This window comes from Rutidosis leptorrhynchoides, chromosome 7 (genome assembly GCF_046630445.1).
Source record: "Rutidosis leptorrhynchoides isolate AG116_Rl617_1_P2 chromosome 7, CSIRO_AGI_Rlap_v1, whole genome shotgun sequence".
Taxonomy (NCBI): Eukaryota; Viridiplantae; Streptophyta; class Magnoliopsida; order Asterales; family Asteraceae; genus Rutidosis; species Rutidosis leptorrhynchoides.
Window position 1 is genome coordinate 59323534 of NC_092339.1, and position 15519 is coordinate 59339052.

At 32.8% G+C, this 15519-nt stretch overlaps 1 protein-coding gene across 1 annotated transcript; it reads left to right on the forward strand.

Annotated features, from left to right (window-relative positions):
* Window positions 1-5403: 5403 nt before the first annotated feature.
* Window positions 5404-13640, forward strand: LOC139859277 (hsp70-Hsp90 organizing protein-like). The gene is made up of 5 exons (XM_071848073.1): window positions 5404-6481; window positions 7038-7064; window positions 11529-12035; window positions 12606-12734; window positions 12807-13640. Exons 1-5 carry the CDS (start codon window positions 5558-5560, stop codon window positions 13638-13640), a joined length of 2421 nt encoding a protein of 806 aa, XP_071704174.1. The 5' UTR covers window positions 5404-5557.
* The last annotated feature ends 1879 nt before the right edge of the window (window positions 13641-15519 follow it).

The window sequence follows — 15519 nt, forward strand, 5'->3', positions numbered from 1 at the left end:
ATTTGTTTGGTTATACAGATGCAGATTATTTATCTGATCCACATAAAGCTAAATCTCAAACTGGATATGTATTCCTATATAGAGGCACCGCAATATCATGGCGTTCTCAAAAACAAACACTTGTTGCAACACCATCAAATCATGCTAAAGTGATTGCATTACATGAAGCCACTCGGGAATGTTTTTGGTTGAGATTAATGACACAACTCATTACTAATTCTTGTGGACTAAAACGTGATAAAAGTTCAACAACTATCTATGAAGATAATGCAGCTTGCATAGCACAGATGAAAGAAGGGTATATCAAAAGTGACCGAACAAAACACATACCTACTAGATTCTTCTCATACACTCAAGATCTCATCAAGGACAACCAGATTGAAATGAGATATGTTCAATCCAGCAAAACTCTGCCGATCTTTTAACCAAAGCACTTCCAACTGCTGTTTTCAGAACACACATTCACAATATTGGCATGAGGCATATTCAAAAGATGTAACAGCTCAACGATGTCCACTTGAGGGGGAGTTAACTCTATGCTGCACTCTTTTTCCCTTGGCTAAAGTTTTTATCCCACTGGGTTTTTCTTTAGCAAGGTTTTTAACGAGGCAGTACTAGTTGATCTCTAACGAAACAAAACTATCATCCAAGGGGAGTGTTATGATATGGATGGATTCTCATTTTGTACGCATGCAGATGAATAGAGATGATTGATAATCATGTACAGTAAAATTATGAATTATTGATTACTATTTCACCTACTCTATAATTGAAGATGAAAACGAGTAATGTACAGTTAAGTTTTAGTATTATAAATACTCACTCAATTGTAAGGATATGTACACCATTCTTCAATAAGAATTTACTCTCTTCTTTCTTCTAAAGGTAGTTATAAGCCTACTGAATTATAACACGAAAGGTAGTTATAAGCCTACTGAATTATAACAGTATTGAAAAATACCAACAAATGTTGATATATTTATAAACGACAAAAATGCCCAATTCGTCCTTGTGTTTATACTAATTATCCCAAACCATCCCTATATTAATGGATCTGCTTAATACATCCTTAAATGGCTATAAAAGTCCCAAAATCATCCATGTGGTAAACGTCTGTTATGTTGGTCCGTTAATAACCAGTTCGTGCAACTCAAGTGATTGCTACCTGATTAAATATTGTTCCCAAATCACTTCTATTTAAAACCCTAAATCAATTCGACCTGCTACTGTCATCGTCTTCTTGATCCCCAAATCCACCAAATTCGTTCCCAAATCACTTTCATTATAAACCCTAAATCAAATAATGGCTGTGTATTGTGTTTGTGGTAGCAAGGCAATTATCCTTACCTCTACTACATCAAAGAATCCTGGTCGCCAATTCTATTGTTGTACACGAAAGGTAAGCTGATGTATTATCTATTTTTTTCGCCAATTCCATTCAATGTACAGATAATTAATTGACATGTAATTGTTATTATCTAGGTAGGAAGGAATTGTGGCTTCATTGGATGGGTGGATCCTCCAATGGAAGAAGTTATATGCGAAAAAGATGCTGAATTGCTTAGATGGAAGAAATTATTTTTTTTTTTAGTTGGTTTTTTTGTTTTGTTTTGTATTGGTATTTTAATTGATTTGTAATGGGATTTTAGTTGATTTGTAATGAGATCTTAGTTTGATGACTATAATGGGATTAATGCACTGTTATTTGCAATCAATCATGTATTGTTATTGCAATTGTCTTGTTATCAATTACTGTAATGTTATTTGCAATGAAAAGTCTATTGTTATTGCAATTGTGTTGTTATTGTTACTATCTACTTATTGCAATTGTCTTGTTATTGTTACTGTAAAGTAGATGAATATGTGGACTGCAATTTTTGACTCAAGCTTGGTGAATGTTTATGCAATAAACATAACATATTGTATTATGCACTTGTATACAACCAAATGACAGTTAATGACTGTTAATTTAATTCCTGCAATAAAACAGTTAATTTAGAAAGTCAGACTGTTTTGCTAGTCGACTGTTTTGCAACCCATTATACTGATAACATAACAACTAGTAGACTGTTTCATCACTATAGTGTATCAACATAGTGTATGATATAAATAGACTAGAAAACAAAGTGCATTGACCAAAGTGGACTGTTTATTCAACATAGTGTATGACTGTTTATTCAACATACTGTTTTCATCAATTATGGACCATAGTTGACTGTATATTGGTTAAAACCCTAATATTGACCATAATTGAACTTTAAACATGTAATAACAAAATAAAATACCCTAATAGTGACAGAATAACATAATCACAGAATATTGACCATATTTTTTCATTATAAACCTGTAATAAGATGATCAAAAAAAAAAATAACCAACAGGTATAACAAAATTGATAAACAAGGTTCATCAAGTACATTCAACATCATTCAAATCCAAAACAAGGTTCATCCAGTACAAATAGAAAAAAAAAAGTTCATCAAGTACAAGTAGAAAAAAAAGGCTCATCAAGTACATTCAAATGACTTAATCAATTACTTGACTTGGACCACTTTGACTTCCTGCACCTACACCTGCACTGTTTCCACCATTACCTGCACATGCACCTGCACTTGGACCTGCTTTTCCTTGTCTAACACCTGCTTTTCCTCTTCTTGCACCTTCTTTTCCACAACCCTTAGAATTATGACCCAACTGACCACACTTTTTACATGTTTTACTTTTCCCAGCTCTTGATAACTTACCATTCATCACCGTGGGTTGCTCAGTTTTAATGGTACCAGAGGTTCTTTTCTTCTTGATAGTGGGTTGCTCTAATTCATTAGCATATCACAAACTGATCTACCTGTAAAGTGTGACCTGCTCCAATGTTTTGGATGAATATCCATTAACCATTGATATGCACCTTCATTTTCTCTTCTTAGTTCCTCCATTGATTCATTAAATTCTTCTATAGTTGTCCTTGTGGCACATTTCCACACCAAATCCTTGATCACTGGTCCTTTGTACTGACCTCTCATATTTTCATAAATATGTCTCATACAGTACCTATGCTCAGCATTTAGAAATACCCTTGCAAGTGCTGGTAGCAAACCCTATTCACAACAGAAAAAATATACATATAACTGGATAGTACAAAAAATAAAAGTAACTGTAATCTTAAACATAAAAAGTGTAAAAACTAACCTTTTGTCTATCTGATATGAATGTGAAGTTGCTATTTGAGTCTAAACCTAAATCATCACCTAGACAATTCAAAAACCATCTCCAAGAATCACTGCATTCAGCCTCAACAATTGCATAAGCTAAAGGGAATATACCATTATTAGGATCCACTCCAACTGCAGTCAAAAGTTGTCCTTCAAATGGGCCCTTTAAAAAACAACCATCAAGTCCTAATATCTCTCTTCTACAGGCTCTAAAACCATCTTTTAGTGGACCCAAACAAATGTACACCCTTTTAAAAACCCTTGTATCCAATGATGGGTTAGGTTCAGGATGTACATTTATTATAGTAGTTGTGTTTGGATTTCTTTTCTGCAACTCCAAGCAATAGTCTCTAAGCCTCAAGTATTGTTTCATGTAATCACCAATAATTACTTTCTTTGTCTTTGCCTTGGCCCTATATGCAGCCATCTTCTGCACTCCCAATTCATATTTTAATGTCATTATCTCTTGAATTACACATGCCTTGAGATCTGGATCTGCTACTAAGAGTTCACCAATTTCTTTAGATATAAAAGTGGATGACATTTGTTTTAGTTTCCTCTTTTGTTGACAAGTGTTTTCTTCATGTAAGGTTTTGACAATCAATGTATCATGGTTTTTACCTTTTGAAGCAAGTAAGGTCCAAGGGCAAGCAGGTTTGTTGTTGACATCAAGTCCCAATCCATAACATCTAATTCTTACCATATCTTTATCATTCTTTTGTGGTTTCAAATCCCTTCTTGTTTCAATTGCATGAAGTCTTGCCTTTTCTTTGATTTCTTTAGTGGTAGAAAACTCTTGCCCAACATAAAACTTGTGATAACATACTTTAAGTGGTTCTTCTTCATTACTTTTTCTCAATTCATTCAACCTCAATTTTCTTTCAATATCAACTTTGTCACACTCATTCCCACAATCAAATTCATCAAAGTCAACACCTTCAGCTTCAACAACTTCTCCACTATCAACGACTTGGTTTGGTCTCAACTCTAGATCATTGATCTCACAATTACCATCATCACTAACATCTTCTTCACTACCATCTTCTTCACTACCATCTTCACCCTCATCTCCACTCTCATCTTGCCAAAAGTATTCAGCATCAATTTCATCAATCAAACTTCTTCTTCCTATAGAACTAACCCCATGTTCAACATACACATCAATGAATTGAAACTTTGGAATGTAACTTAACATGTTAACAACATCAGATTCTCTTGCTAAAGGAGACAACCCATTATCCAAATCACTGTCAGGAATTCTAAAATAATAATACAAAACTTCATCATCTAAAATACCAATCTCTTTTACTATGCCATTTAGCTTATCCAAACAAAAAGAAGAACACTCAACAAAATCAAATGCATTAACCAAGCCACCAACATACTGTCTTCTAGGGTTAGAGATGAATTGACCATGATGATGTAAGTTTATGGCAAAAAGTTCTTTGTATTGCTCTGAAACAAAAAAAAAAACCAAACATCAAACAATGTAACAGTAACTCAATTATCAATTTTTTTTTTTTTAAAAAAAACTGCAAATCACCTAGAATACACTGTAATAACGAACCTATACCCTTTAAACAATCAAAAATTTCAAAACTTTACACTTGGTTCTTCTTCAGAATAATTAACCCTAAATATTTATGAAAAAAATAAAAGCAGGAGAAAGAATCAATTGTAATAATACTAACCGTATACAAACATGTAGTCGTAATCACATTCAGCAGGTCTCATCGTCCAACCATTATCATTATCCGACATTGATTCTTGGATTTCTGGTTGTAATCGTAAAAGCAATATGGAATAGAATGGAACAGTATCTGATGCAAATACGTACGTGATATGTAGAAGAAAGAATATGAAAGGGTTTAACCCCACGTGACCAGCACATGCGATAAAAGGGACGGCCAAATTAACGGTGTTTAGAAGAGGGATGATTTTGGGCCTTTAAGGATGTTTTAAGCAGAGCTATAAATATAGGGACGGTTTGGGATAAATAGAACAAACACAGGGACTATTTGGGCATTTTTGTCTTTATAAACTGTGAAAATATCAGCTCATGTCAATCTAGTCAAAGTAAACCCTGTATATGTGAAGAAACAAGTACCAATAATTGAAAATTGCATTTATGTGGAAGGTCATTGTCATGAAGACTAGGTCATTGCCATGAAGAGTAATAAGTATCAGCTGGTTCTCATCTTAGTTTACACTCACATACATTATACACATCCTCCTTTAAGGATCAACTTTGATCTTTAATATCTTAATTACTAGCTTTGTGGCTACTCTTCCTCATATCATTTCTTGTTTTCTGTATTTAAGTTCCTTCAATCCATTACACACAAACTATGTCGGTGATTAGAGATTTAGAACACATGATTATTCCCTTACAAGACGTTGAATTAGCCACTAATTCCTTCCAAACAATTATTGGCAAGGGCGGATACGGCAACGTCTACAAAGGGATTTTATCGCTTAGCAATCAACATACCGAAGTCGCTGTAAAGAGACTAGACGCTAAACTTTCTGGCCAAGGGCTAAAGGAGTTTCTAATGGAGATTCAATTGCTCACTCGTTATAAACATCCAAACATCGTATCCCTCCTTGGTTTTTGCGAACAAGGTCGCACAAATATTCTTATTTATGAGTATGCACATCGTGGAAGCCTCGACAAGTACCTACGTTCCGCTCAAAATTCCACTTGTCAATTAACATGGAAGCAGCGACTGAATATCTGCATCCAAGTAGCTCGTGGTTTGGATCATCTACACAACCACGTTGCAGAACATGAACGAGTCATCCATAGAGACATTAAAAGTGCCAATGTTCTCATTGATAAAAACTGGAAAGCAATGATTGCAGATTTTGGTCTTTCAAGAATTGGTCGTGCCAACGAAAATGATACGTTTCTCGTCACCAACGTGTGTGGCACGACTGGATATTGTGATCCCGCTTACCAATATACTGGTTTATTGACCAAAGAGTCGGACGTTTATTCATTTGGAGTTGTTTTGTTTGAAGTCCTTTGTGGACGGTCGTGCTTTTTTATGGACGTAGTGAGTAAACAACGATTATTACCTCAACTGGCTCAGAGCTACTATAAAAAAGAAAAACTAAATCGGATTATTGATCCTAGTTTGGATGATTACAAGGACTCAATATCCATGAAAAGGTTTTCTCGTATTGCGTATCAGTGTTTGCTGGATGATCGAAAAGGACGGCCCACAATGGATTTGGTACTACAAGAACTTGAAAAATCATTAAACCTATTGGTAAGTTGAATTTGAATTTCTTTTTATGTATATATAGGTTAAATGTTAATGTTAATATGTTGATGATATGTTATATTATATTATATACGGTATATTATAGATTATAGATTGTTTGACACAATCCAAAAAAAATTCTACTTGCACTTTACTTTTTTGTTAAGTAATTATACTACTATACACTAATCATGGTGAGGTGTCGCTATTAACATTGGCAGCCACCATAAATAACCCCACTTTCAGGGATAAATTTGTTACTTCCCCTTTAAAAAAAAAGAATTTAAGTTTTTTTTTTTTTTTTTTTTTTTATCTTTTCTTTATAACCTTTTTTTCCACTCTGTTTTTCTTTCCTTTACTTTTTGTTACGTTTAATTAACCGATTGTAACCAACGAAAACCACACTTTTCAATTAATTGAAAAAAGTATCTCACGGCGAAACACGATTTTGTTTCCTCGTTTATCATCAAAATTGGGATCTACAAGTTTAATTTTGTTTCATATGTGACTGTAGAACTGATGCATACATTTTATTGAATATTTTATATGTTTGTTGGTACAGGAAGTTGAGGAAGCATCGAAATTGCAAGTAAGTTCAAACTTTTTGATCTTTTTTTATTCTTTAGGCTATTTTTAATGCAGTGTGTTACTCCGTTATCTTATCACCATCACACTACTAACCTGGCGTGATGGAGAAGAAAAAACTTGATTTGATGCCATAACAAGAAGGAAAATGAGAGTGAGGAGTACACGGACCAATCATATTGAATCATTCTAATTATATATATAAAAAAAAATAATTACATACTCAAGTAACTAAAAAAAAGTGAGACCTACTTCCCGTTACACCTCATCAAATTATCTCTAATATTTACTTTTCTACCATTACATTAGCCACATCAACAATTCACCAGTAAAAAACCTCATCACACCCCGTCACACTATCACCATTAAAAAGAGTATTATACTAGTTAAAGGACCTGTGAATTCACGGGTTTGTTAAAACGACAATTTAATAACTATAACTATTGAAACATTTGTTTTGCTCTTGAACCATTTAATTCCCATAGAGTATCATTCATTCGATTCACCATTCCTTCTTGCTAACTCGCCTTTATCGTTCAATAACTTGCCCAATTCATCTTCAATATTTCTACCTACAAAAGAAGAGGAAAGAGTCACCTAGAACAAAACGTAATCGTAAGTTAAAAAAATATAAAAAAGCGAAGTAGAAAACGGAATCGTAAGTTCAACCCATTTAAGGTGGCGATTTGAACCCATTAATGATGTATATCTACATAAGAACATCTATAACTAAATCATAAGTTGAACCACCAAACCATATGCTTAAAATCATAAGTGTTTCCAATTTCTTCTTGATGCTGCCTGAACATCACATATTTTTGGAAATGTGTTCTACTATGGCATGAATAACATCACTTTTTACGATTTTTTTTTTTGGCCGGAGGTCCGTTGCAAACAATCTCTTTATCTGTCGAACATAGAGAAGGAGGATTTTCTCTACTCTTGTGAGTGTTTCACTCGGGGTGGTGAAATGACTTCTCTTTGTCCTAGGGTAGAGGAAGGATTGTCTACGTCCCACCTCCCCCATACCCTACAAGTGTGGGATTGGGTATTGTTGTTGTTGTTGATATCAGTAAATGTATATGTACATTTTATGTTTATATATGTACATAATTTAGTCATAAAACATAAAAATAATAAGTTTAAGTTACATACATCAACTTAAAGTTCATAAAACAACCTAAAGTTACATACATCAAGCCTATGGTAAATCTGGAACCAATATTGACGAAACATTTAAATTATAAATATTGACTAACTTTAAATTGAATACCTCAACCTTAGGTGAATACATGAAACTGAAGTTGCACCATGCCGATAAAGTGATCTCGAGTTAAAACTTACAACATCTCAACCATTTGAAATTTCAAATTTTCTCCAGTATTATTAAGGTGTCAAAACCTACCCATTCCAAATAAAAAGTCAACCTAATATCACAAAATTAACTGTGCTTCTGTATGATTGCTCAAACTAACAGCGACATTCTGTCAATGAGTGTAGATTTAGAAAAAAAATATATGTTAAAAGCATTATAGTAACACTTTATTAATCACATAGCTAACAACTAATTATACATAACCAAGCATTCCAATTTACATGAAAAGTTAGTTGATATTGGTCCATGTCATCATGAACTTTACAGTGAGTATGATTGACTAAAATAGCTACTAAGACAATGTCCAATTCAGTCAAAGTCCACCTAAAATTTAGAAACTGTTACTTAGAAACTTTAAGTTCTTCACAGTAAACAAACAATAGGAACACAAATTTGGTCTGCTCTAATACAATTAGTTGCTCTGCTTACAACAAATTTGGGATTCGGACATAATAAAAAACTATAGGAACACAAAAACAACATAGAAACGAATTAATACAAATTAGCTCATTTCTTTGAAGATTAGAAGAATCACTATTCATCCATTATTATCATTTTAGCTCATTCCATTGAATATTAGAAGTATACATATTCATCTATTATTATATATTAGCTCATTATTATCATTTTCTTTTTTTATTCTCTCATAAAGGTCTATTAGATGGCATCCACAATTAATGGCTGTATAGCTCATTTCATTGAAACAGATTCAACAAAATGCATGATTTTATGAACTAACCTCGAGCCATAAAATTCTTGACCCGAACTCAAGCGGGTCGAAACCAACTCATTAGCTGCAAAATTCAAACGCTCGAACCCAACTCATTAGCTTCAGAGTTCAACAACTAACATAACATCTCATGTCAGCATCTAAAAAAACTAATGCTAAAGAATCAATCAGATGGTAAGTTTCTTCAATACCAATATTTGAGAAAATGAGCATACCCTTTTTCAAGAAAGGGTGATTGTTGAACCAAATCATCAATTAAACCTTGAATTTTTTTTCCTTAAAGTAAGAATCTTGCATATTCAACCATCTGAAAAAATAGAAAACATTATTACTTATAAATTAATAAAAGAATAAGTAAATTATTACACCATAAAATCATATAGAGATGCATGTATACATGGAATTTGGCTGGTCAAAGTTTCAGAAACCACCATTGTCTTTATCAGTTGTTTTATAAACACTAAAACCAAAATTTATAGATAATTTAGTTTAATATAGCGAACACTTACCAAAAAGGAATAGTTTTTAGGTCATTCTAACGCAAGTGATTTAAGTTTAAAGCCTGGTTCAGAACTAAAATGATGCCTACATTTTTTAAAAACCTTTCTCTTCTTGATCCATTTAAGGAGTTATTGGCTTATCTTCTTCATTACCTTTAACAAAGCAAACAACATAGTCTTTCCTTTAAAGTATACCTGTTCCAAATAAATAAAATACTTTAGAAATAGTCACTTAGAATAATTAAAGACTTAAGCTTCAAATATGAGTTCACCAGGTACTTGAAGTCCTAAACCAACAAATGACAAAATAAACATATAACCTTCAAAAATCAGTTCATTCAAGCATTATAGCAAACGGTTAATGTGCATAATCAAATAAGATAATATTAGTTATAAAAAATAGAGATTAACACCTTATTGTCAATACCTCTAACTAAACCATAGGTTTCAAAGTCTTATTCTTCAAACCTGCAAAAATTTACATATCAACCAAATTAACAAACTAAATGACTTAAGTAACTTGAAGATGTTGTAAGTTTTACTAAATATTACAATTTCGTTGCTAAATGTCTATAACTAAAATAAGTTAATTGAGTAGCCAACACTATTTTGTGACTTAATTCATGATTTTTGATATAAGCATATGAATTCCACTTTTTCTGGTGATATGAACCCTAAGTTAATGATTGAAAGTTAAACTTTGACATTAAAAAAATATATAAACCCTATAATCAACAGATATATGAATAGAAAACTATGATGATAAATGATTACCTGAATTTGAGAATCGGAACATCATAAGAGTTGAAGGAAAAGATAGCAGCAGTGGGCAACATCGCAGTGAAGATGGCAGCGGCAACAGTGGTGGTAAGTGTCGCAGTTTACCTGATTACGCATCTACGATGATGATCGATGAAGGATGAAGATGGTTGTGGTGATTTTTTGAAAGGATTTTGAAAGGATGAAGTGTATTGGAGAATAAAAGGATTTTGAAAGATGTCAGACTTTCTTGAAAATAATGAAGTGTGCTCTGTATGATAATTACTCCGTATAAGTTTTTTAGCTGATATTTTCAAAAAGTTTATCTCTTTCTCTAATTACTAAATAATATAATATAATAATACAAATAATATTTAATCAAAAATTAATTAGAATTATTACATCATCAACATGGCCTTAAAATTTTTCTTTTTTTTTTGATTTTTTTTATAGAAGGAAAAAACTTGTTTTATGACATCATGTAGTTAGAGTTTTATAAGATTAGAATAGATACACAGCTCATAATGCACCATTAGACGTTCGGAACGAAAGCGGTCCATACTTGGCATTTTACTTGTAAACTTTTGAAGCTAGACTAAGGGTGCCATTGAAAAAACTGAATAATTTAGCATTTAATGATTCATAATTTAAATGATGCAAAGGTTCTGAATGAAGTTGCTTCTGAATGAATAACCTGTTTGATAATCATGTGAAACGAATAATGTGAATGATATTAAATTACTATATTAACTTTTGACATGAATAAAAACTACAATATAGTTGTTTAATAAGTGTTAATGATATAATTTAAAGAACATATTACTTAAAATATTGGTGCTTAATGGTTAAGAGATCACTCCAACTTTGAATGGTTCATCACTTAATGTTGAACCATTTAACACCATCTATCACTCAGATGTTAAAAAAGAAACACACTAAATGCTGAATGATTCAACATTCAACGTTGAAGTATTCAAGAGGTAAACAAACTTTAAACAAACTTTGAATGGTTCATCACTCTAAGATTCAAAACTTTAAATTAAACACTTACGGAACACACCGTTCATGTAATACTTTATAACCAATTAATTGTTTTACGTGTAGGAGCATTATGGTACTTGTATTGCCGACAAGGATGAAGAAATGGGGAATGAGTTTTTCAAAAATCAAAAGTACCAAGAAGCTATTAATCACTACACTTATTATTTAAAAAGAAAACCAGAAGACGCAAAGGTATATAGCAATAGAGCTGCCTGTTACGTAAAGCTAGGTGCACTGCAAGAAGCTCTAAAGGATGCACAAAAGTGCATAGAGCTGGATTTTTCTTTTACAAAGGGGTACGCCCAAAAAGGTGAAATATTGTACTACATGAAAGATTACGAAAAAGCTTTAGAGACATGCCAAAATGGACTCAAATTCAACGCTAAAGATAACAAGTTGTTAGAAGGTGTGAGGAAATGTAAACAGGAAATTGAAAAGGCCAGAGGCAAGCATGTTGATGTAACACGCGAGCGTACGGATGACACAAGACGATATATAGTAAATGAATCTTCTAAAAATACCAAGCCAAACGTGATGGTACAAGAAGTTGAGGAAGCATCGAAATTGCAGGTAAGATCAAACTTATTAAAACCTTCTTTTTTATTCTTTATAAAGGAAACTCACACAAAATACGATTTTTTAGACGAGTATACACATAGCATCATTGTTAGACGGACACTTTGATACCACTAGATTAATAAATAAACATTTTACATTATATTGAAATTTTTAGACATTTTATTTGTGACTTTTTTTGTGCTAAGTTGACTTTTTTTTGTATATTTGTTTGGTGTTACATAAACATTGTTATTTTAAACTGTGTATTTTTTATCCGAAGACAATTAATATGAGACGGAGGAAGTAATTTTTATGTCAGTGATCCTAAGATTCTTTTTATCCTTTTCATCATAGGAAACATAATTAATTGAACACAAAATGTAATATTTCCATATATGAGTTAAAATTTACATTTTATTTTTTGAAAAGCAAGATTTTTTATCATCACGAATCAAAGCCACGAAAACACGAGTTACATACAAACACAAATATATAAGTAGAAGGGGTGCAAAGGATGCAACCCAAATGCACAAGCAACTATGCAACCCATATACAAGAGTTAAAATTTACATTCACTTTCAGAAAAATGGTAAATCGCTCGTGGATTACAAAGACAACAAAGACTTATCTGATCCATGTGAGACATCCACGACTAAAGATGAACACTACCAACATCGCCCTAAAGAAATTCTTTCGAATGTGGAAAACGAGGTAAATTTCAAAATTAAAAGAAAAATAAATATTATGTTAGCATACGATACTTGTTAACTGTTTTACGTGTAGGAGCATTATGATACTTGTATCGCCGACAAGGATGAAGAAAAAGGTAATGAATTTTTCAAAAGCCAAAAGTACCAAGAAGCTATTAATCATTACACTTATTATTTAAAAAGAAAACCAGAAGACGCAAAGGTATATAGCAATAGAGCTGCCTGTTACGTAAAGCTAGGCGCACTTCAAGAAGCTCTGAAGGATGCACAAAAGTGCATAGAGCTGGATTTTACTTTTGCAAAGGGGTACGCGCAAAAAGGTGAAATATTGTACTTCATGAAAGATTATGAAAAAGCTTTGGAGACATGCCAAAATGGGCTCAAATTTGATGCTAAAGATAACATGTTGCTACAAGGTGTGAGGAAATGTAAACAGCAAATTGAAAAAGGCAAAGGAGAGCATGTTGATGTAACACGTGAGCGTATGGATCACACAAAACGATATGTAGGAAATGAATCTTTTAAAGAGAAGAAATACCAACTAGCAATTAAGGAAATCAATGAATCTTTGATAAGAGACCCTGTAGATGCGTTGTTATACAATAACAGAGCTGCCTGTTACATCAGGTTAGGGGCAATGCAAGAAGGTTTAAAGGATGCGGAGAAGTGCATAGAGCTAGATCCTAAGCTTGCAGTTGGGTACATTCGAAAAGGTGAAATCTTGTTCTTCTGGAAACAGTATGACAAAGCTTTAGAGACGTATCAGAAGGGACTTAACACCGACCCTGAAGATAATGAGCTGTTAGATGGTGTGAGTTGTTGTATACGAAAAATCAACAAAGGAATGTACAACAACAAACTGCAAAACGGAAAGCAGGCTTGTGGTCAAAAGAATATTTTTAGTTAGTGATGCTTGTGACACTAAGCTTGTGGTCAAAAGAAACAGTCACTCTAAAAGGAAGGCTATATTTTTAGAATTGAAGAATATTTTTAGTTAGTGATGCTTGTGACACTAAGCTTGAGGTGATGTAGAATCGGGTGCGCTTGCGAATGGGATGACAAATATTGGGCGCACAAAATTTGGGCTCCATGATTATTATTTTTAAGATTTTGTATGTGTGTCTGGTTTTGGGCAAATAGGGGTGGGCTAGCAATGTAAAGCCTAAGCCATTAAAAGGGATATGAGCATCGGCCGAGCAAGTGGAAGCATCATAGGAGTCCTTTAAAATTTGAAGTTTAATTTAGTTCGTCTTTGTTTTCATGTTTATCTCTTAGCCAGTTTAATTTAAATTAGGATTAGACAAGGGATCCAATGTTAGTTTAGTTTTGATTTTGATACTAAGGAAATAAAATAGGCTGAAGCCTTTTATTTGTATGAGATTTCATATTTCATATGTGAAGTTACCCATCTTATTTTCAATAGTAATATTTTTATTGTTTGGCCACGATCCGCCATTATTTGGATTTGCTAGCTGGGTACTAAAGTTATCAAATTTGATTCATAAGTTTATATTTGCACGTACAGTAGTATCAAAATTAAGCACCTTTTACAAAATATGCTGCTAGCAGTGGGGCTTTTAAAATTAAGGATAACATCTCGCCTGATGTTCTCGTTTGGTAATTTAATATTTTCATTTACCAGGTACTATTTGTAAAGACTAAGAACCATTCGACCAAATCGTTATGGAAGAAAATGGTTTTAGTTGTGATACACTTCAGAGAAAAGAAAGCATAGTAAAATTAGTAAAATGTTACGAAAGAAAATACACTTACTCTAAAAAAAAAATGGGTTAAAGCCAAATATAGGCTACAAACTTACACAAATGTACCGATGTCGCCCACAACCTCATTTTCGTCCTACTGTCGCCTACAAACTTTCAAAAAGTGTACCAATGTAAACAAAAACTTTCAAAAAGTGTACCAATATACACAAAAAATGACTTGCTGCCGGCTAAACCGGTTAAAAATGATATCAAATCAACACGTGTCGTTCGTGGATTTGACCTTCATTTTTTTTAAAAAAAAAAAAAAAATTATCAGGTCAAATTTAGTATTCAGCAGGTCAAAAATATAAAATGTTGATATTAGCACATTTTTTGAAAGTTTGTAGGCGACAGTAGGACGACAATGAATTTGTGAGCGACATCGGTACATTTGTGTAAGTTTTAGCCTATTTTTGGCTTTAACAAAAAAAAAAAAAAAAAAAAAATAGTTACTGAAGTCAATGGCTCCGGTAAAGTTACTTGATCACCCCATAGTGGAAATTTTACCCTGAAATTATCATTATCTACAAGACTATTTTGTTTCCTCTGCAGACTTAAAAACTTCCCCTGAACTTCCAACAGCCCAATAGATTCGATCCTGCACAAATTTTATTATATAATTTCATATTCCCCAAAAGAAACTCGTAAACCAGAAGCTAGTGTGTTCAAACTTGAATCAGGAAGGGATGGTTGAGTTACCTTGCATATAAATAATACGAGACTCCTTGGTTGACTGCATCAGCAGAAACGGAACACAAAGTATCAGAAGAGAACTGCGATCCAAGCAACATTGCGTCATCAACTTCATCCTGTCGGTAATCACCACTGTCAAAAGGTGTATATTCTTGAATTTTTTCATGAGATTAAAAGTGTATTAAAATTGATAAGTATGGTATCAACAAATTGAATTGATAGTAATCGTGTTTGGAAGCTTTCCTCTCTTATGCTTCTTTACCATCTGATCAATACATTATGGCCTTTTCTTCTTTACCACCTAATCTAAACATACGGTTGTCATTAAAA

Bases quoted from the DNA above. Each gene is read 5' to 3' on its own strand.
- LOC139859277 (XM_071848073.1), top strand. From the start codon at position 5,558: ATGTCGGTGATTAGAGATTTAGAACACATGATTATTCCCTTACAAGAC. The intron at 6,482-7,037 runs GTAAGTTGAATT...TTGTTGGTACAG, and splicing joins AAAAATCATTAAACCTATTG to GAAGTTGAGGAAGCATCGAA. The intron at 12,735-12,806 runs GTAAATTTCAAA...TTTTACGTGTAG, and splicing joins TTTCGAATGTGGAAAACGAG to GAGCATTATGATACTTGTAT.